The sequence below is a fragment of the Diadema antillarum genome, unplaced genomic scaffold, assembly GCF_040938485.1.
Source record: "Diadema antillarum isolate AM-2024a unplaced genomic scaffold, OU_Dant_1.0 seq00001391_RagTag, whole genome shotgun sequence".
Classification (NCBI taxonomy): domain Eukaryota; kingdom Metazoa; phylum Echinodermata; class Echinoidea; order Diadematoida; family Diadematidae; genus Diadema; species Diadema antillarum.
In genome coordinates, this window is record NW_027272146.1 from 124,485 (window position 1) to 148,634 (window position 24,150).

At 38.6% G+C, this 24,150-nt stretch overlaps 1 protein-coding gene across 1 annotated transcript; it reads left to right on the forward strand.

Moving 5' to 3' along the window:
* Positions 1-273: 273 nt before the first annotated feature.
* On the forward strand, positions 274-6,170 carry LOC139708944 (uncharacterized). The gene is made up of 3 exons (XM_071620913.1): positions 274-453; positions 3,157-3,237; positions 6,057-6,170. The coding sequence occupies exons 1-3, from the start codon at positions 274-276 to the stop codon at positions 6,168-6,170; spliced, it is 375 nt and encodes a 124-aa protein (XP_071477014.1).
* Positions 6,171-24,150: the final 17,980 nt, after the last annotated feature.

Genomic DNA, 24,150 nt, shown 5'->3' on the forward strand with positions numbered 1-24,150 from the left:
AAAATGGTGACTAACAAACACGGATGCACTGCTAAAAAATAGGAAAAGATATCTCAACATTAATTCGAAGCGTCAGTCAGATTAGGTCAGTGATTTATCTCTGCCATGATGTACAACACGAAATGAGTGATGATATTTCACAGATTACGGGAAACTTTATACAAAATATCTAACCTTTCTTGAATTACATACGTAAAGCCTCACCAACGGTTTAAAGAAGAAAAACAAAAGTTTTTTGTTTTTGTTTTCTGCATTATTTCTTTACAGAGAACTATGAATCCCACCACGAATGTGACGATTCTACTTCTGTTCGTGACAGTGGTTATTCTGAGTCATTTTCAGCCATCACAATGCCAAATTCACCACAGATTTAATTGCTGGAGGCCAGGCGGCAGAAAGCGATCTGATCCCGACAGCTCACCGGCTCCTCTTACAAATAGCAGAGACCAGCTCGTGAGTATATACACGTATGACATGCTTTTACATCTCGAAGAGTTCCTTTTGATATTCTTCCCGGAGTCGTTCCCGTTCTTTCCCGGAGACCTTCCCTTTTTTCTTTTTTTAAAAAGACGTTATATATCAGAAAAAAGTTTTATTAACTCTGATTGGTCTGGTGGAAGTTATTAGTTTTCTCTAATGATTTACAAATTTAATACATCTAATCGCATTTCATTAATTGTTTCTGCCTTTAAAAGAAGAAAATGAAAATATAGACATCCGACTCTTTGCCAAATATATCAAGGCTAGATATTAGGAATTGCTCTCTTGGTCATTGAATGGACGTCAGACTCAAGTCAAAATAATCAAGATCCTTCCACTTTCTTCCACAAAGGTACAGATCCAATGGAAGAGTCTAAGGTGGGAACGGGTTTTGGGGATGACGACTCGTTTAAACGTTGCACTATAATGTAATACAAGAGGGATTTTGTTTCGTGCATGCCATGGCTCCGAGTCGGATCTCCAAATACTAAACAACTATTACCAATGCACTAATGTTTCATTAGTGTGTTCAAATATGACTTAAGGATATTTCTTCGCAGTTATATCTTTTTCAACTCACTTAATGCCATGGCACATTCTTTTAGATTTAGAAAGAAAGAAAAATATTCAATGTACAGTTTAATCTTCATAAGAAGTGTCTTTACTCTTACCTTGGTTTTATTTTGACCAGTTTCTTACTCTTAATTTTTCACTCGTCTTCTTCCGGAAATGCTTTGAGAAAGCAGTTCAAGAATTGAAAGAGGGGAAGACAAAGTCCACCCGCTGACTAGTCAACAACGGTCATAATTCATCTCTGTTACCCCCCTTTTTCTCCACTCCCCCCCCCCCCAATAATCTGACACAGGAAAAAAAAATAAGAAAAAAGATGCCACAACACGATTTGGGATGAACTGAATGCGAGAGACAAGAAAAAAAGATGCGGCCTGATCGATCAAAGGATCACTCGACCCAAGATCTCTGTCCCTTGAGTGCCGCTAAAAATCAGTCAGTCTGTTTTGTACGAGTCTAATGCCATTATGTCTCTTCACGCTCTCTCTCTCTCTCTCTCTCTCTCTCTCTCTTACACACACACACACACACACACACTTAAACCCAAACATACTCTCTGTTTTCTCTCTGTCAATATATAAATCTTTGTACCTCCATGTACAAATATAGGGCTCCTACACATGCGCACACGCGCGCGCGCACACACACACACTTAAACTCACACATTCTCTGTGTTCACTCTCTCGCTCAGAATATAAACACATACAGCTTCTACACACACACACGCACACACACACACACACATACACATACACATTGGCATATTTGAACGAATGCCTTCAATTTACAAACCACTGGGGAGCAAGTAATAATCAATTATAAAAGGGAAAGAAAGAAGGAATTACATGCAAAGTTCTTGTTTCAAACGCCATGTGATTTTATTTTCGAGAGAGAGAGGGCTAGGCATTGAAGCCAGAGATAGGCCTACACGGAATACTTTTTTTTTTCAACGGATTTTGAATCTTATAGAATTGGATTCTGGATTAGAATCCTCTATTGCAGATTTGTTCCTCCCCCCCCCCCCCCCCCCATCAATAACATGTTTTATTCACTATGTCCCCTTTGACCGATGTGTATAAATGGGTAACTGTGGCAATGATATGCTAACATAGTGCTAATAAAAAGAACTTCTCTGTCCTGTTTTATGAAGAGTTAAAATTGATTTCAACTGTAAGTCTATGGTAGCCTGTGTGATAAGGAAATGTAGAATTGATTTTATACTTTGATAAGACCTGGCCCAGGAACAACAGTTCTACGCCTTCATGGAACACTATAATATTTGGATAGATTGATGACAATGTCTTTGGGTGAAAATGTGAAGGAGAGTAGCTATCCCAATGCTCGCAACGATGATACTTGATATATATATATATATATATATATATATATATATATATATATATATATATAAAGATAAGTAACAAAGCTGCAACAAAGTTCATGCTGTATTCACCAACGGTTTATTTCTTCACACAAATTTTCGGGCGTCTCGCCGCCCTTTCTCAAGTGTTGATACTGAGAGAATAATCCGTTCTCTCAGTATCAACACTTGAGAAAGGGCGGCGAGACGCCCGAAAATTTGTGTGAAGAAATAAACCGTTGGTGAATACAGCATGAACTTTGTTGCAGCTTTGTTACTTATCTTTTTATCTTGCCAACACGTGGACTACCTTATCAACATATATATATATATATATATATATATATATATATATATATACATATATTGTAGTTGTTCCGCGTATTGGCAGTACTAGAAATAGCAATAATAAAGTCACAACAGAGGAATGCAGGGAATGCATTAATAGCCAATCTTGATTTAATGAATAATCCGAATTTTCGAGGAACCTTCCTCTTCTTCAGGGATGACAGTGCAAATATAAGTAATAATAATGATAATGATAATAATAATAATAATAAAAATGATAATAATGATAATGATAATATTAATGATAATAATAGCAATTATAATGACAATGATAACAATGATGATGATGATAATAATGATAATATTAATAATGATAACAATACTACTAATAATATATATGTATATATAACACATTGCTGGCGAACTGTTCTACTATATTCTTCCTTTGTATCTTACAGCAACTAAAGTGGTCCTTACAGAGGTATATTGATTCTGTTCCTGCGAGCGAGCTTTTATCTCTGCTTGGTAAACTTCTTCAGGTATGTGTTTTCAATGGATTTCTTTGTGTGTGTGTGTGTGTGTGTGTGTTTGTGTGTGTGTGTGTGTGCCTTTCGATTAATAACAGCAAGAAAAATGTTTATAAAGTTCGTGGAAAATATGAAGGGTAGATTAAGTTCCTTGAAGCATAAGCTTTGTGGTATTAAAGTAAATGCTCAATAAAATAAGCATTTTCTATCCTAAAGGGTATTAAGAGTTATTTAGATTTTCCTAAAGTTATTTGATAAAGATCAGACGAATGCATTGTAAATACGGTTATCATGTATGAATATCAAGCAGTTTCAAATATTCTGCTTTATTCATGGTGATATATCTTACTCGCCTGTGTATTCGATTTGCATGAGCTTAGTTTTCCATATTGTTATTCCATAAAAATCAGGTGTTTCAAATACCCTGCTTTATTCATTTTTGATATATCATACGCGCCTGTGTATTTGATTTGCATGAGCTTAGTTTGTTCATAATTTGATTCCATAAAAATCAGAAATTTAATGAAAGTGACATATTATCCCTGTACTGACTGAATGAATCCTTTCAACCACAGGAAATAATGCAACACTGATTCACTTCAGCAATAACCTAAACAATCAACTGTCTGATTGGAATTATGATTCGAAGTCATTCTCAAACTATTCCGGAAATGAGTGGGTGTTTGAACGTATTGAAATAAAACCAACCAACCAAACAAACAAACAAACAAACAAACTTCTTATTATTCACTAATCAGACATTAACAGAACGTTTTAATCCATGATTTACCAACCTCCACCGAATTATTACTTCGGGAAAGTCAGTATATCCTATGTCAGCATTGCTGAATTGGCAGTCGATGTAATGTATCAGTCTGTAATCAGTGGTAGGGGCTGTGATATCGACTATGAAGCGCTCGAAATGTCATCACCTCTAAAGAAATTATCAATCTGGCTCGTTGAAAATGGTTATCAATTTTTGGTCATCTAAAGTGGTTGTAAGACAAAGCTATTCTTATCATATATAATTAAATGCTGATTCGAAATCAACGGAATTAATTCACGGATAACTTTTGAACTGTTCTAACTTTTTTTTTCAGGAATATGATAAAAAATCTCTCAATATACTATTATCAGATGCAGAAACAGAGCTGTGGAAAATACTCGCATCCAAAGATTTGCCACTTCAAAAGAACTTCTAATGATTTGGATTTATTCATGGAAAAAGCTATACCTAAGCCAGAGCGATTTTCACAGAACCGTGGAAAATATCTTGATAAACCTCCCGTCAGTCATTGCGAAGAGGCGTTTGAATTCTAGAGAAGTGACGTTTTGCTCCAATTTTTATTTCTTATTTTCTCATAGGCGCGTTTCACTACTTTATTTTTTTTAATTATCAGTCTTCATTGATAATTCCCATCCAGAATAGGATACAAAAAGCACAATCGTATCTTTCAGACGGGACCGAATAGAACCAAACACGTCACTGCTTATCTCAACCTGCGCTACCATAACGGAAAGTGATTGCAAATCTTCATCAACACTGAATAAAACATGAAATTCTGTTTTCCAATTAGCATTGATAAGTTTTTTGATCATGGAATTCAAGATTGCGTTCATGTTTTGCTCCATGAAAAAACAAAACAAAATCATACCTCTTTTTTCCCCTTTTTCACTATACTTCCTCAGATACATAAATACATTGTTATTTTCGCGACATGAAACTTTCACGAATTGGAGCCAAAGGTCTTTTTCGCTGCTTGAAACTTTCGCGAATCTTGGCTCCTTACGATTTGCAAAAGTTTCGAGCACTCGAAATTTCCTGCAAAATAAAATTCAGCATTTATACCATGAAAAAAAAAATGAGAGTGCTCCTATTCTAATATCAATGAGTTGGTTCGGAGGGTCATGTCTCCCAATTTGGTGCTTTATCCGCCGTCTAACGGTAATTTCAAAATTTGACGTTAAGCGACCTGACTATTAGCAAATATTGTCATGACATACAAGATTCTTTTTCTATTATTTCCTTAAAGAAATAATTGGGCTAGGATTTTCATATTGGAAATATGTTTTGCCACTTTTACTGCCCTCGACCAATAAGAGAACAAGGAATAATTTGTGAAGGATATAATACTTCGTAATACACCAGGGGTGTATCCAGGATTTTTTTCTGGGGGGGTCGTAACCAAAATTTTTGGACCTTTACCTTTGCGAGGGACGGAAGCGACCGAGCGGGGGGAGGGTGTGGGAGGGGGGTGTCCCCCCTTCCACGGTAGGGAGTTTTTGAATTCTATATCTTAAAATGGGGCAATTTGGTGCATACAAAAGTGACTTTTTCGGCATGGCAGTGCAGCTTAGAAATAAGGTAAATTATGGCATACTAAAACTAAGTTACGAAATTTACGAGGTCTTTGACAATTTGCTGGAACACCACCTGGTCACTTTTTTTTTTTCCTGTTGTAGGCCTATATAGAGTAAAAAGCCCTCAAAAAAATGTCTTTTACAAAAAGTGGACCTCTTGAAAATTTGGGGGGGGGGGGTCGTACGACCCTCCCGACCCCCCCTTGCATACACCCATGTACACCATCACGCCCTGACTTATTTCACTTTTGACACTGGTTCAAATGTCTGTATGATCATTCTCGCGGTCTTTCAGCCGTTAAAGGTACACAGGCCAAGCAGGGGAGACGGGTAGTGTAGGGAATAAAGAAAAGAAATAGTCTAGACTCAAGGAGTATAATTGCGGATAATGAAACTATGTTACAATCTTTCATTGCACAAGTATTCTTCTTCTTCTTCTTCTTCTTTTTTTTTTTTGGTCTTCATTCTAGTTCGAGAACATTCGACAGACAACGGGTGCGGTGGCCGACAGGGACGGTGAATCTGACAACGAATGGATATCATCGCCCACTGACGACAAGGAGGATGGGAGAACGTGGTCGTAACGGCGTTCATGAATTCAGAAACCTCGAAAAATGCACTTTATTTTGACAGAAAAAGAAAAAAACACATCATTCTCTTTAAGAACTCTACTTCTCATGGCTCTGACTAAATAAATGCTATAATGTCAAGCGTCCAGTATCATTTTTCCCCCCAGTGAGCGTCATAACAAGCAATAGGATAGGGAGAGACGAATTTTTTGTCAGACTCTGTCTGACGTTAAATGAGCTCATCAGCCCATCCGCTCATCCGACAATTATTTCAAAGGTGTTTAGCTAAACAAGACACCTGCAATTCAGTGAAGAAAATTATGTATTTGAATTCTTTTTCGTCCATTTTTGTTGTTTTATTCAAATTGGTAAATGACAGTACGATCATATAGTATGATCACCAGTTTTATATCTATCAAAAATTCTTGAGAAAAATGGTTTAGAGAGTAACCCAACTTACTTTTAGAATGTCTAATGTTATCAACCAGGCACGTAAAAAACAGGGTTCTAATCGAGGTGATTCTCCCTCTCTCCTTTTGTTTCTGATCCCCCCCCCCCCACCCGCCAACCCCTTCCTTGGGGAAGACCTACCTGGAATCCTGTCCACGGGGTTTGTCAGTAAACAAAGATATCGGGGCACGTCGCCACAAGTGACAAACAGTATACACAAAACGATGTGTACATCCGAGGCTGTTGGCGACGTTGGGAAATATTGACTAACTCCCAGAAAGTGGAATACTGCGAGGTTGTGTCCAGGGTATTGCATCAGCGATGTGAGCATCTAATGGGTTAATTTGTTAACGGGTAATTCGTGTGAAATTACAGGTCTTTTTTAGTCAGAAAACGAATGAATTTTCTTTAATTTTTTTTTTCGTAATAGATGATTCATGGCTTATATGTTCAAGTATCAAGACGCATGTACGTATATTACTTTAGATCATATGCTCTTCTATTTGTAGGAATATATATTGGTGTTCTGTTGGTGTGCTTGATCCTAAACATTTTCACTAGCCTATCAATTCGTTGATTCATTATTTTCACCAAGGAAATCATTGCTTGTACTATGTATGTATACTAAGAAGTGATATATGAAACGTAAGTAGAATATTCCTCCGCACTTTCTGATATCACTTTCCCCCAAAAGGTTTAATCATACTGGTTTGTATGAAATAATATGACATATTGTGTGTTCTTTTGTTTCTTTGTTTGTTTATTATCTGTTGAAATGCTGTCATTGATTTCACGCATCCATCGACGTTGTTTGGTATACTGTATCAAATGAGGGGTCAAAAAACTCAGCCCTTCTCATTTTGCAACAGTAAATTTGTTCTAGAAAGATTTGACTTGAATTATGAAAGCGGCTTGAAATTTGCCAGTCTTGCTTACTATTTCAAAACTTCTCAATTCGTTGCAGATCATAAAGTTGTTCATCTGCTTTAAAAAAAGATGGAACAGAACCCTGTAAAAATATATATTGTTAGTTACACTATTAATGCGTTTCTATACGCGTTGTCTTTGTATGTGCCATCTTGATTATATTAATGGTACCGAGGCTTACAAAAGGGGAAGAAACAACTAAAGGAAGATATTAATGGACAAAATGCGTGATAATATTCAAAGGATTTCTGCTAATGACATATAGGGTGACGGGCGGAATACGAAGGGCTCCCAACAGCTGCCTACTTTATAAGTAATGATTCGCAATCTTCTCTAAAGAATAGAATGCTTTTACGGCGTTACTGAAATCAAGTTGATCGAACTGTGCTTGTAAGATGATATCGCCAGCGGGACATCAACCGTGTTTAAAAAGTGCCAGCATGCAACGGCTTGATTCTGTTAAAGCTGACGCTGTTCTCATTGTTTTCCTTACCTTGTCATGGTAATATTGGTTATTTCAACACGTGAATATAAAACTGAAATTTAGGTGTGGTAGAAACATACTGTGTTGCCAGCTATGTGAAATATTTAGATTCAACCCAAATTGAATTTGAACCTATATAGTCTTTCAAGATGCTGTTGAAGTCATCATAGCGAGTCCACTAACCCCTCGGGGAAAAAAAGATCACAACATAACATTAAAGCTGTGCATTTAGTGTTACAGTTCGAGCACTTATATCTATGCATATTGTATTTGCAAACGATAACGAGTTGAAATCAGGGCTATCGTGTATTGGATGTTATCTTCGAGGAGAAAATCGTGATCTGTGAAGGATGTCTCAGATAACATTGGTCAAAGTCTGGCGTCAACTAGGTTTATTCCAGGCAAAAGTTATTTTCTCTTGTTTTAACAAAATAAACCTCGAAGAGAATAGAAAACCATCCACTTCTTATAACGCTTTCTTAGCCTGAAGACTTAGAACTATATTTCTAGTGTTAATGGCATTTTTATCTCTAAATGTTTCTTGCGGAGATGATCTGCATGTAATGATATGAAATAAATTCTTTCATGTCTTTTTCAAAATCAGAGCTAATTTTCAATCCCATCACGTGCCCATACACGTCATTCTTGCAGGTAAAAGATGTATATGTACGAATATTTACATGAGTACACACATACATAACTTGTAGAACTGGTATCTCTTCTTCTTTTGACAACATCGTTTTGCTTGACCCAATCGACTTTAGTCATTATCCAGTCAGGGCAAGATAGTTTCTTTCAAAATAAATTTCGTTATCAAAATTACACATGGCCTGCAAGCTGTGTAATTCTCTTGTTGGTACACCCGTATGTATGTTTTTGAGCAAGCGCGAGGCATGTTTTTTTCCCCTTTTTTTCATTTTGTTAACTTGTATGTGAGTGTTTTAGTTGGTATTTACAGTAAATTATGGTATACTTTTTGAAAATATAGTGCCAGTTTTCGATTACATATGCAAGCTGTAACTGGAGATGAAACATCAAATTAATGTCTCGATATTTTCGTAAGCAGAACGAGAATAGAATGACGATTAAAAAGGAGCATGGAAGAAGATGGGAAACATCTTAGCACGTAATGCCTGTTTAAATCATATGCTGCCAGAAAACAGTGAAGATCCCGCTTTAATTGTTCGTTATATACGTATCCAATTACGAGAGAAAAAATAGAATCTCATTTTATGAGGATATGATATCACATCCGTGCATGGGATTCAATATTTTTGCATCGTAAAGAAAGCGACATTGAAGTCGCATTACGAAGACGGACGTATTGGGCTCTTAAAAGTGAACTCAAAGTCTGATCTGTGTTTTTCTATCGCAACTGATAGAAATATTTTGTATGAAGGACAGGTGAATAGGATGAATCTGTATAGATATAATCATGGAAGGTTTGACATACAGTAACCAACTGCCCCCCTTAAAGGAAGCGCGAGAGAGAGAGAGAGAGAGAGAGAGGAGGGATTATTCTCTTCCTGTTCTGCTTGTTGGCGATTAAAACAGTATTCCGCACACATGCAATGCAACGATGTGTAACGGTTAACACCATTCAGGCACTGATTATGTAACGGTGTATGGACACCGTTCATAGGATCGAACGTGTAAATGCTGAACACCAACCAAATCTGACTGGCTCCTGTCAATGTTTTTTTTTTTTCTGTTTATATATAAACTATTGAAATGGAATCTACATGCGTGGATTTGAACAAAATAATACACAATTGAAAGAAATGTGAAAGTGACAGCTTTTCCCCCTTTTTTAAGGAGATGAATTTAACACGAACGCGATAAATTGAATTTGTGAAAAGTCGAAGACATATTGATGTTTGGGAAATGGGTTATCCGTAGGTCATTCAATTCATGATTTCTCCCTTGTGATAGGTAGCTGTAATTTCACGAGCTGTACCTGTTCAAAGCCTGATGTTGTCGCCCAACGAGAATTAACATGGAGTCCGGGTTTCCTTCAATGATGTAAAGACTTCTCTGAACCCGAATTTGACTTTGTATCTAATTCGAAACTCAAGGTGGCGCTCTGTCAGACTGGTGCATGACTGCTTCGAGCTGAATCTGTCTCATCGTCAACATAATACTATTTCTAAATCTTCCCGTCAGGTCTGTTACTGGGATTTACATGGGGGAAGGGAGATTCAGAATCGGCAATAATATACTCTGAGTGAGTGAAGCGACTCGGAGCAGTTTATTTTCTAATGTAAAAATCAAACAATTTCTAGCCTTTAATACTTGACACATGTAAGGAAAAGAAGCTTTCCGGTACTCTTCTTCACCTTTTTTTTCTCCCGACGATGCCCCTGCCTACTAGGCTAATGGTAATCTAACCCTATAAAGACCATATAGGCGCCTGCCTTCGGGAAAGGCCAAAACTTCACCGGCGTCGGCGGGCCGGTCCTCAACCCGGTTTATTGTTATGTGACCTTTCTGCGGAAAAGTTTTTAATTTTGACGACGATAACGATAATAATCAAGATTGATCACACTTCTTGTTGCTCTCACCAATGGATTTAAAGCACACGGGAAGACGACAGAGCAAAGTAATAAATTCAATTCAATTCCATTCAATTTTATTTTCATTTCCATTAAATAAACAGGGAAAATTATACACAATGCAATAACAGTAGGCCTACATATTTGTAATAATTTCAAAAACACAAATTACCAAAATACATGTGATCATGGGAAACGACATAATTGCATTTTTAAGGTATATATTATGTATATTACAAGGATGGGAATGGAAATGGAGGGCCCCACTTAAAAGCAAAGCTTGTACGATATGGGACCCTCAGAAATACATAAGGGAACGAATAATGACTCAATGAAACTACAAACAGATACATGAAACAAAATGAAGAAACCGATATCAACTGACAAAATGAAATTAATAAGGAAGGAAAAAAAGGAAAAAGAAAAAAAAAAGGAATGAAATGAAAACTAAATAAACTGCAACTGGACACAAGAAAACTGGATTCCATGATGTAAGAGTAATGATAAGACGCACCCTGGATTGATACGGCGAAGAATTGGGTACATATACCGGTAAGAATGCAGAAGAGCGCACATACAAAAAGGAGGGAATAGAAACGATATACGGTTCAATAACAGTAATATCTGACAATATGATGATTGTATATAGTGACAATAGTAATAGTTAGACCTATTACGATACAGCAAAAGCAGTCAAATGAGCAGCAAAATCGTCTTCGCTGTTATTACTCTTGCACTGCATATTGACTAGTACCAAATGTATACGTAAATCCGCGGATACACCTAATCTAAAGACTACTTTACTCAGCCATGTCAGCAGCCAGTGATGACGTTAACTTGCTTCCCTTGCTCTCTCCTTCCTTCTCTCGTGCTCACTTAACCATGTTAGTAATCGGTCTACTGTCCTTTGATGTAAGTATTATTTCAATTTTATTACTCATCGAAAGCGTCCGAAAATACCATATTGGGTACTTGAAATGTATGATATCATAACAATATCATCTGCTTGTGGACATTGTCTTGATAACGCAAGACTTTCTTGTTAAAGTTAATCGTATAGAGCAGCTGGCTTCAAAAATTACCCTTGTTGTTTTTCAGTGCTTCATCTTAAATTCATTGTTAAATTATCATTATTTCACTTCTTACTTTGGATTGCTTTATCATTTTGAATAACCAGCTATAGAGTACCGAAATATGACGCTATAGCCATTTATTACCACGGAAACTGGTTCCAAAGAAATCACGTAGCCCGAATATCTGCACATGCAAACAAAACGGTTGCTAGTCATGCTCGAACCAAAGACTGTGACACCATCACTTTGGTACTCAACAAGGGGTTGGGTGATTACGTAGCTCATCAGTGCGCTGAACGGGACTTGCAAATCAACAACGCGTATAATTCCATTATGACGTCGAAAGACGAAAATATGAATATTCATAAATCACGCGCAGTCACTAGGTGCGCGCAGTAACAACAACAGAAAAAATTGTCACAGCACAGTACACCACATGTTCGCGTTGATTATTTTTATAGTCTCCCGAGCGAGAACTTGTCTTTAGCGAAGTCTGCTAATTTCAGGCAATCTCCGGTGCTATTTCATCTTGAAAATAGTGCGTTACATCTGACAATGGGCCATCGAAGCACTAAGATAGCTCCCATCGATGTCACGACCTCTGGTGACACCTCAGAAAGTAGTCGTTACCCAAGTAACAAGTCTTTCTTGAAGCGACTGAAGAGCAAGAGCTTCTTCCCAAACAACAAAGTGAGTCATATCATTTCTCTCGTTGACCGAATGCTATAACAGGTAGCACGGACATGAGAAACTGTCATGTTTTTCAAAGACATGGTTGTAAAACGAAAACTGATGTTAGACTTTACCAAGAATTTACAACTGGAGGACAAAAAGCAAAATATTACGATAGTAGGCGCATGTAAAAAAATACTTGTGTGTTTTCAAAAAGAAGAAGAAGAAGAAGAAGAAGAAGAAGAAGAAGAAGAAGAAACCATTGAATTTCCGTGACGCAGTAATGACTTGCATACATTTAGAAAGATATTAAAATTCATATTATCTAAAACGATTCCATGTAATGTACACTATTGTCGGTTGATTTATCATACAGTTTAATGAGTGTGGAAACAGGTTACATTGCACAATGTGCACATTTTAATATATGATTTACTGGTTACATTCCTAAATATGCGAAATAATTACAGCTCTTTGAGAGAACATTTGATGGTAGTTTGTAGCAGTCATTGGTGCTTAAATAGGCTGTGTTTTGCTATGACTTCAACAAGCAGAGAAATAGTTCGACCACCACCATTAAAATCAGGGACCAAGTTTTGGTTTTACACAACAAAGTACGCGTAATAGACGTTCGGTGTCTCGACGACAGGTGGCGCCATTCCCTGCTGGGTTAGAGACCGTGCCAGACGCCACACACGTGATTGGGCAGCCCGTGGCATGGAAGCCTGACGCTGAGAGTTTGGGCTGCCAACCGTCATCAAATAGGCCTATTGCTGCGCAAAGCCGTTGGAGCTACATGATGCCCTTGATCACTTGCCTTTGTTGCATAGAGACCAACGACGTTATCTATGCCCCAGCCCCAGGTATACTATGTAGAAGATATATATTATGAGTAAGTGTAATTATATGCATTAATGAAGGTCTATACAAAGTGTGCATTTCCTTGGGCCACATGTATGGCTTCGTATCTATTCCTCTACTCAGTATCAATCAAATCGATCTATCGATCTACCTGTACGTATGTCTTTAACATTATTCAACTAGACAACTAGACTAACTTTTATTGATCTTCTAGGCTTAGGTGTATTTTTGCTGATCTATGTCACTTTCTATTTGAAAGATCAGTCTATGTTTTGGGTGCTTTCCTTAATTGTACTTGCAGTATAGTGGTTGAAATAGATATTACAGTATTAATGAGAACAGTAACGACATTTTCTGTAATTGTCTTGAGAGTATTACACACTTGTGTTTTGTGTTAAGGTTCACTGTTTTTTCTTTTGTATTGCATTGTTGTACCATTTGTATATCATGTGATAGGACATTTACTGTGTCTGCTTCAAAGCACTGGAACAATTTACCACTTACCGTTAGACAGTCTCCATCAGTCAGTGTGTTCAAAAAAGCCTTGAAAACACATCTTTTCAGTAGCAACTAGTTCGTAGCTGTATATATAACATTTATCCAATTATACATACTGTCGTACATGTTTTGAATTGATTGTAAGCGCTTTGGGCCTTGTGGGAAAAGCGCACTATAAATAATAGTAATAGTAATAATAATAATAATAATGTGTATTCAAATGTTGTAACGATAAGTGCTGGAAATGAAATACTAGTAAACGAAATAAAACGACAATATCGGGCCATGGAATACTCTGAAATAATTGCACTCCTTTTTTGTGTGTGTTTTAGATTAAGGCACCTATTTGAGAATTTGCGATTATGCCAAGTTTTGTCGAATTTATTACTAGAAATCCCATGTATGTTAAAACAGAACCTTTATCCCATGTAGCTTCCCCTCCCAAACGAGTCGATGAGGAGGTCCCGGTCATCAACGTCGACACAGATTCACCATCGACCTCCTACCCAGTGGACGTGATGGGCTTGACTGGCTACGCATTTCTAGCTTTCTGTAAGATACACGGTCTTGATATGAACCGTCTAATAACTGATAGATTTGTCAGAAGAAATCACGAGAATATTATTGTGTGAATCAACAACCTAAAGCATTTGAAAACCGTAAAAGTTTATTTCTCTCAAGATAAAACATTTATATTATGCGCATTAACGATGTGCCCTGGTTCGAAACAATAAGGAAAGAAATGCCGTACAGAGACAAAGAGAGGGGCGAAGAGAAAAAGATATAAAAATGACAAAAGTCAATAGAGAGAGATGGACAGATGAGGCGGCAGACATGGCAGAAAGTGACCAAAATGACCAGCATTCATAGTAGACTTGCATGATATGGACAAGGTGTACGAAATTGCAATATCACTCAAGAAAAGAAATGTGGGCGGAAGTTTTGTAATTACAAAATAAAACAATAACGATTATTGCGTCGTTGGCTGATTCAATGTGGTCATGATGTACGCTGCCTTGAAACACAGACTTACCTTTGGGATACCAAAACAACTCAACGAAAATCCTCTCAAATTCTTATCGCAGATCGAGAGCTCGAGGACGATAGCGACATCGTGGACGATGATGATGTGAAGGCCAAGCGACTAAGGTTAATGCACCTTTTAGGAGGTAAGTAGATTGGTTAATCGGTAGACGAGCTACAATACTTTTTAACTTCTTCCCTTTCGTCTGTCCTTTATATCTCTCTACACAAGTCATTCGTCCTCTCTATTTTTTACGTATTATACATTAAGGGCTGCAAGCAGATAAGTTACGATTAAGCTGTATTATAGTCCGTAGCGTATGTATTATCCATTGTACCTGTAGGCTGTTTTACATTGTACAACATTGTTAAGAACGCGTCTATACATACTTTCAACGATGTGTACATGTACAATGGTAAATCAGAAACCAAGAAATCAAATCAAATCAAATCAAATCAAATCAAATCAAATCAAACAATGCCGTAACAGGGGCGTCACCAGCTTTTTTTCAAGGGGGTGCGTTTTGACATCAAAATGTAACGAGATTTTTGTTGGACAGACATTTGGAATATAGGAAGCTCTCAATCCCTAGACCCCTAGACGTTTTTAGAGGGAAACATCTCGGGGGGGGGGGGGGGTGTTAGTATTCGAGGGAGCGAGCAAGGGGGGGGGGGGAAGGGTGTGGAAGTGCCTGTTGCCCCCCCCCCCCCTCCTCCCACGGTGAGAACTTTTTGCATTTTGATGTTGTAAATGGTGCAATTTGATTCAGGCTTTTTACGTGTTTTTATCGACTTGAAACAGTCCCACTTGTTTAAGGTATATTCAGCAGTACGTTTTGATGGAAATTGTTGTTGAACAATTTGCGTATAAACTATATCATTTCAATAAACTTCTTGTGTTGATTCTTACACTGATGCATGAACGCGACCGAGCCCGAGCAAGCGGAGCGAGCGAGGGGGGAGGGTGTGGGAGGGGGCCAAACCCCTCCCACGGTTAGAACTGAAATTGCATTTTGATGTTGCAAATGGTGCAATTTGATGCATGTTTTGCTTGCTTTATCGATTTCAAACAGTCCCACTTGTTTAAGGTATAGCAGTATATTTTGATGTAGATTATTATTGAGCAATTTGCCTATGAAATAGTATCAACCAAATAAACTTCCTGTTTTAATATTTACTTGAAAATTTTGACATTTTACAGTTCAAAAACTGCCGTTTGTAGCCATATTTTTTTGCTTTGTAAATTAAGGGGGGGGGGGGCGCGCCGGGCGCAACTGCTGGCAATTACTGGCAGCAACATCAGGTGAATGACATAACAATTAAATACGAGCGAGCGAAGAGAGCGAACTTGAAAATTTTGGCATTTTACAGTCTTAAAACTGCCATTTAGAGCCATATTATTTTTTTCGCTTTGGAAATAAAGGAGGGGGGGGGGGGGCGCACCGGGCGCAACTGCCGGCAATTACTGGCAGCAACATCAGGAGAAAGGCATAACAATATAAATGCGAGCGAGCGGAGCGAGCGAACTTGAACATTTTGACATTTTACAGTGAAAAATAACTGCCGTTTGTAGCCATATTTTTTCGCTTTGGAATTTAAGGGGGGCGCATCGGGCGCAACAGCTGGCAATTACTGGCAGCAACATCAGGTGAATTGCATATATAGCGATTAAATGCGAGTGAGCGAAGAGAGCGAGCTTGAAAATTTTACATTTTACAGTCCAAAAACTGCCGTTCTTAGCCATATTTTTTCGCTTTGGAAATTAAGGGGGGCGCACCGGGCGCAACTGCTGGCAAATTACTGGCAGCAACATCAGGTGAATTGCATAACGATTCAATGCGAGCAAGCGAAGAGAGCGAGCTTGAAAATTTTGACATTTTACAGTAAAAAAACTGCCGTTTGTAGCTATATTTTTTCGCTTTGGAAATTAAGGGGGGCGCACCGGATGCACTGCTGACAATATTACTGGCAGCAAACATCTAGGAGAATTGCATAAAGATTAAATACGAGCGAGCTTGAAAATTTTAACATTTTACAGTCCAAAAACTGCCGTTTGAAGCTATATCTTTTTTGCTTTCGAAATTAAGGGGGGGGGGGGCGCACCGGGCGCAACAGCTGGCAATTACTGGCAGCAATATCAGGAGAATCTAAATGCGAGCGAGCGGAACGAGCGAGCTTGAAAATTGTGACATTTTACAGTCAAAAAACTGCCGTTTGTAAGCTATATTTTTTCGCTTTGGAAATTAAGGGGAGGGGGGCGCACCGGGCACAACTGCCGGCAATTACTGGTAGCAACTTCAGGAGAATGGCATTACGACTAAATGCGAGCGAGCGGAGCGAGCGAGCTTGAAAATTTTGACATTTTACAGTCTAATAACTGCCGTTTGAAGCTGTACTTTTTCGCTTTGGAAATTAAGAGGGGGGGGGGGGACGCCCGGTGCGCCCCTCCACCTGGATCCGCCACTGGTAGTCAAGGGTGTCGGTTTATGTTCATGACTTGGGGAGGTATGACCAGCGAGGTGGCGTCGAAGTGACCAAGCGGGGAAAGGATGTCCAAAATCTGCACTTTAGAGCATCCCCTATGTGCGTGTTTGTTTGTGTGCGTATTATATACATGGAAAAGTTAAGAATTAGCCCCGGTCAAGTCTTTTTATTGGCAATGCAAGACATTTTTATGTAGACTAGTATATAAAGCAACACTGCAAAATCAATGATCTATAGCTTTGATATAACGAAGCGTAAGATAAGGTGTACATTCTACATCACATTGCGCAACATTGTAGCGACTCTTTTTGCCGTTCGGATGTTCTGAGTACACTGCGCACATCCTGCTTATATGCATAATGCCAACCAGGAATCACGTTGAATCACAATCTTTTGTCGGCTCCGGGCTTTTTGAACAATGTTTCACACTATTTATCTATTTAATTATGGTTAAAAAAAATCATAGAAAAATATCTTATTTCTTGATCACACTTTCATTCAATAGCAGTTTACTAAGGGTGGGATTTCACGGAGCACGCGAACGATTTGCGAAGGACGCGAATGGCAAAATCCAGCATTCGTATTTTAGTCTGCAAAAGTTCGCCAAACGGTCGTGAGCGTTCGGAAGCGTCGTCAGTTGTTCGCGAATGTCGTTTTTACTTCGGCGAGAATTTCAAAAAAGTTTGAAATTTTTTGCGAACCTTTTCCGCACACTTGGTCGTGATTTGCTCGTGAATTGTTCTCGAAATTGTCTTGAAAGCTTCGTCATATGCGCAAGACCTTCGCAAGACACGCGCGATGTTCGCAAAATGTTCGTGAAACCCCAAACAGACTCCGAAACTTTGGAGAATGTCTCGCGTATGTTACGCGAAATCTGCGAAGTTTTTCCGATCATTTTACGACGTAATCGGAAACGGTTCGCGTACCTTTTGAGACATTCTCGCGAACGTTTAGCGCACGTTTGGGGGATGTATGACCTATACGTTTTCTGCAGATAAAAATTGTAGAATACATCTAAACATCAAAGAATTATTAACAACTGTAGTAACAAAAGAAATTAAAGACTAGCAAAGATAAAGAAATGTTTGATATACAAAAAAAATCGCAGAATACACTTAGAATTTATCTTAACTACGTAAAATTTCATTTGAACTATAGAGATTATGTGTCGGAGGAACTGAAAAAAAAATCAAATGCTCCTTACTATAGTGGAGATAGGTATTAAGAAAAAGAATGTAGGCAAGCACACGATAGAGAAATGAGAGAAAAAGAAAGGAGAAATAGAGGAAAGAAAAAAATTCAACTCAAGACAGCTTCCACCTCTCCTTGGGTACATTTTCTCCCATGATTATTGAAAATTTTTCGTTGTTCGCATTTCCGTCGCGTGTTCTTCGTGTACGTAACATGCTGTACTTTAGCAATGATACACACGACATTCGCACATACGTCGTGGAAAGTTCGCACAAATTGCGCAAGAATAGTTTTCAGCTTCATTGTCGGAAAACATTCGGAGAAAAACTTTTCCGAATGTTGGATTTTGTCATTCGCGTCCTTCGCAAATCGTTCGCGTGCTCCGTGAAATCCCACCCTAAGGGTGGGATTTCACGGAGCACGCGAACGATTTGCGAAGGACACGAATGACAAAATCCAACATTCGGAAAAGTTTTTCTCCGAATGTTTTCCGACAATGAAGCCGAAAACTATTCTTGCGCAATTTGTGCGAAGTTTCCACGACGTATGTGCGAATGTCGTGTGTATCATTGCTAAAGTACAGCATGTTACGTACACGAAGAACACGAGACGGAAATGCGAACAACGAAACATTTTCAATGATTATGGGAGAAAATGTACCCAAGGAGAGGTAGAACCTGTCTTGAGTTGAATTTTTGTCTTTCCTCTATTTCTCCTTTCTTTTTCTCTCATTTCTCTACCGTGTGCTTGCCTACATTTTTTTCCTAGGACGTATCTCCACTAGTAAAGCATTTGATCTTTTCTTTTTTTTGCAGTTCCTCCAACACATAATATCTATACTTCAAATAAAATTTTACATACTTCAGATTAATTTTAAGTGTATTCTGCGATTCTTTTTTGTATATCAAACATTTCTTTCTCTTTGCTAGTCTTTAATTTCTTTTGTTACTATAGTTGTAAGTAATTGATGTTTAGGTGTATGCTACGATTTTTTATTTGTAGAAAACGTATAGGTCATACATTCCCCAAACGTGCGCTAAACGTTCGCGAGAATGTCTCAAAAGGTACGCAAACAGTTTGCTATTACGTCGTAAAATGATCGGAAAAACTTCGCAGATTTCGCGTAACATACGCGAGACATTCTCCAAAGTTTCGGAGTCTGTTTGGGGTTTCACGAACATTTTGCGAACATCACGCGTGTCTTGGCGAAAGTCTTGCGCATATGACGAGGCTTTAAAGACACTTTCGAGAACAATTTACGAGCAAATCACGACCAAGTGTGCGGAAAAGGTTCGCAGAAAATTTCAAACTTTTTTGAAATTCTCGCCGAAGTAAAAACGACATTCGCGAACAATTGACGACGCTTCCGAACCCTCACGTTCGTTTGGCGATCTTTTGCAGACCAAAATACGAATGCTGGATTTTGCCATTCGCGTCCTTCGCAAATCGTTCGCGTGCTCCGTGAAATCCCACCCTTACCCTTGAATACTATTTTGGTAAGTCTTTTTTTTTTACCGGCGGATGGGGGGGGGGGGGGGGGTGCACCCTCCCCCCATGCGCCCTCCCCCCCCCCCCCCTTTGTAGTTACGCCACTGCTTTGGGGTGAAATAATTGGACATATTTCTAATAAAAAGCGGGAATTATGATTATGTGGGGTGGGGCAAATGGTACGCTTGCCTTCCAATATTTTTATGGGGGCAACATTTTTGTTTTCTTTCAAAAGCAAGAAAATCTTCTCATTTCGGGAATTATTAATTATGGGGGGCAAAATTATAATATGCTTGCCCCTCCAATATTTTTATTTTTTAAAATCTTTTTACCGGTAACTCTTTTTTCTGTCAGAAAGAAAGGTAAGAAAATCTCCTCGTCTCTGTAATTTATGGAGGGGGGGGGGTGGGCAAAATGATATGTTTGCCCCTCCATTTTTTTTTTAAATGAGGCTAAGGCTCGCACTTGGGCTGGCAATATATGGATTGGTCAGAAGTAACGTATACATAGATCCTACATACTTGTAAGTACTTGCACACGTACATGCAAACGTGTACGTGCTCCGTACCGTACGGATGTACAGTACGGTCGATAAATAGTAAACACTGTATAGAATACTAGTAGATATGTATAAAATCAGTGCTGCCAGAACCAGGGGTGCGAATTGTTTTTGCCCACGATATATTTTTATTCTATTTTATTTTTTTTTTTTTTTGTCCCTGGTGCAAAAAAAAAAAAAAAAAAAAAGATAGAAAAGAGTAGCGTCCGGCGTTGAGGTCGCTCGCAGACTGAATTTTTTTTTTTTTTTTTTTTTTTTAGAGGACCTGAAGGGGGGTGCGTTCGCACCCAACGCACCCCCCCCCCCCCCTGGTGACGCCCATGCGTAACAACTTATCAGAAACTGCTTGCTTCAATAAACATGAACATCGTTCCGTCTACGTTATCCTCTCCTTCCTTTTGCTCTATGTCCTACTACTTTCTAATCTTCTTTCATTTCGATAACTGCGATAGTCCTCCTCCTATTGCTCGGCATCCGTTTCTACGAACTTTGTCATTTTCTTTCAGAGTCTCTTGAAGCCTAAGAAGACAAATCAAAATCCTCATCCTATATAGCCGAGACCAGACTAGCATTGAGGACGCCATCGACGTTCGAATTCGGGATGGTTTACGACCTTCGACGTCTTAACCAAGTGAGCTGCATTGGGATGAACGGTCATGCGTTTCTGGACTTAGTATACTAATGCACAAGGGAAGCCTTTTTATGCTTTATCGAAATCAAAAATTGTCTCATTCTGTCTATGCACTAAACTCGTGCTGATTATCCTTGATGTGCATCATCAGGTTTATTTCCTTGCTAAAACCGTGTTACCTCTTTTGACAATTATAGCGTTGCAAAACAGAGAGAAAGAGAGAGACTCTTCTTCCAATTTTGAACACACAACGGGAACTGGAAGACGAAATATACACTGACAACGAGGATGATTTAGGGGGGGGGGGGGGTCTGAACTAAGTAACCAACTAACGATCCAGAATTGGAAGACGACATATACATTGACAACGAGGATAATTTAGTAGCTAAACGCCAGAGATTAATGTTCCTTTTTCAAGTAAATGCTGACTAAAAGATTATTTATTTATTCATTTATTTATTTATTTATTTTTTGGCGGGGGGGGGGGGGCGAACTTGCTAATTATGCCTTGTGTTTGAGGAGGATGAGATATTGTTGTGTTCACTAATCATTTCGAAGTGTTGTCGTATTATGGGGGAGCCTGCAATCATATATTAGTTTCAGAATGTGAGGAACCACCGACAAAATCTAAAGGGACATAAGAAATGATACTTATGTAGGAGAGTTCATCATAGTGAAGATAATTATCTCAACAACTATTTCCACGACATGATGAAGTGATGAACTTAAGGAGAAAAACCCTTTTTTCCGTTTCCATGTATAGGGACATCCCTCTCTCTCTCGAGGACAGTTAGTGAAAGCTTGCAACAATCCCATCTCTCAAATGACCTGGACTTTCTGTGCTGAGCCAATGACACGCTCTGAGGGCGTGGTTTAGAAGTTGCAGGTTGGTCATTGGCAGTCATTGGTCATGATTGACAGCATCAATCATCACGTGAAGAGGAATAGCTTTCCACGCTCAACGAGGAGCGGCAACCAATCAGACGGCGGTCGACTGAGATGCGAAAATTAGCGGCTTGTCATTGGACAATATTGGTTGACCAATCACAGGCTTATGAGCAACCCTGACTGAAGGCAAGAGGGAGTCATGGCGAACTGTGGCCTTCAGGTTTCTGTCGTGAAGATCTGATGACACTGAGCAGGAAAAAAGAGTTCGTCATTCAAGAACAGCTCCTAATGAGACGAACGATGTGGGTATGGATGATTTCCTTCGCATTTGAGTTCCAACATGGCATAATCTTGGAGCGTATTACATTATGGTGATTCACCAGAAAATCAGATTGACAAAGAAGGAAGAAACAAACCACAAACGAAAACCCACATAAACATGACGTATCAAACCTGACTTATAGAAGGTATCGCATTCTTTGAAAGAAACCGAAACAGTGTTTTTGCAATATTACAATTAGTCTGTATGATGAATATGATATCAAAATTAATAACAAAATGTGATATATTGTTTCTCCTGTATTTAGCTTTCTTTCTTTCTCTTCTCTCCACCCTCTTCATGTTCTCTTTCCTTTCCACGATCATTTTACTTATTGTGCTAAAATCTTACTGATTGAAGCTAATTCCACAATCCTCACAATTTAGTCGGTTTTGTTGGGAATTAAAATTGGTCTTTCCTGGCAGAGTACATATTTATCGTTGTCTTTGTATGTTCTGTTTTGTGTTGAATAGCCATTCTCTTTGCCATACAGGTACTAAGTGTCACACCCAATCATTATTCTTTTCATATTTTTGTATCTTTTCTGCCAATTATACAACAGGCCATACCACGGACATGGTTTTCCACTGTCGAACGCTGGACCAAAATACTGAACATGCTGAAAGCAAGATCAACCTCTTTTACGTATAACCGGGTATAAGCATGATGGATCTGCAGAGAGCAGAAGATAAACTTGACCGTTTGTCCCCGCTCGACTGAGACCACTTAATTCTCCTGAACTGCAACGGAATTCCAGACGACGAAACTCTCAAACATCGCGAATTATATGTTTTTCCTTTTTTTCTTTTTTTTTAGGGGGGGGGGGGGGGAGGTTTGTTTATTTATTCATTTTTATTCGTTTCCGACGCAGAAGATGGCTGGCTAACCCATATTCAGCTGCGCTGGGCATGGCTGGTCTTCGATCATCCATGGGGTCCTGTTGGATTTGAGGCGGACCAGTTCACAGGGTTATACACCCTGGTCCTTGCGGTGAATATGAAGCGGCATCTTTTACGTGCGCGAGTTGTGAATGTCTCACACACGGGACATCCCTTCTATGTCCTATTCGAGGAACAAAGTGTTTTTAGTCCATGGGCCACGCCAGATATGGGCACCACCTGAGGTGACAAATCCTTTGTGGTGTTATTTTGTTTGTTGGGCAAAGGTATGCTTATTAAGCTATGATAGCATTTCCAAATGAGTAGCTTATTCATGATATAAGTACTTTTAACCAATTTGGTCTCATTTTCATATCCGTATACTTCTGAATCGAGACTAATCGCCATACAACAAGAAGCCCTGTCCCCAAGTGTTCTGCTGTAAACGGCGTGCGTTTAGTCTTTATTCAAGACAGCGAAGGGAATATCCAAAGGTTAGGAAGCACTTCGTATCCCTGTCTCTTTAAAAAAAAAAAGAAAAAGAAAATTAAAACAATTCCTTCTGAGGCAAATATTGCCGCGTTTTGATATTTTTCAACTAGTCATCATTTTCCGATGAAAACGCCAATTCCACCTTATTCAATTTCGCTTTATTTATAGCCAACAACGAAAGATAATGCAAATACAATGTACACTACAATGGGCCTTATACTTTATGATAAATAATATTGCAAATAGATATAGTGACGTAAAAAGATTGATCTACTGAAAATCAAGGCTTGTGAAGGGTGGATCACTTAAAAATATCTATATTTAGCTTTTTAGAATTAGAGTGTTTTTGTTTTGTTCTGTTTTGTTTTAACTGACGTCATTCATCAGATGCATTGTTACTCTAAACACCCAGAGTAAAACATGGATAGAGTGATCGTGCTTTCTCCGTTATGGGACCAAAATTGTGGAATCAGTTACCTATTCTGTTAAGGAAACTGTCATCTCACTGCATGAGGACTATACTTG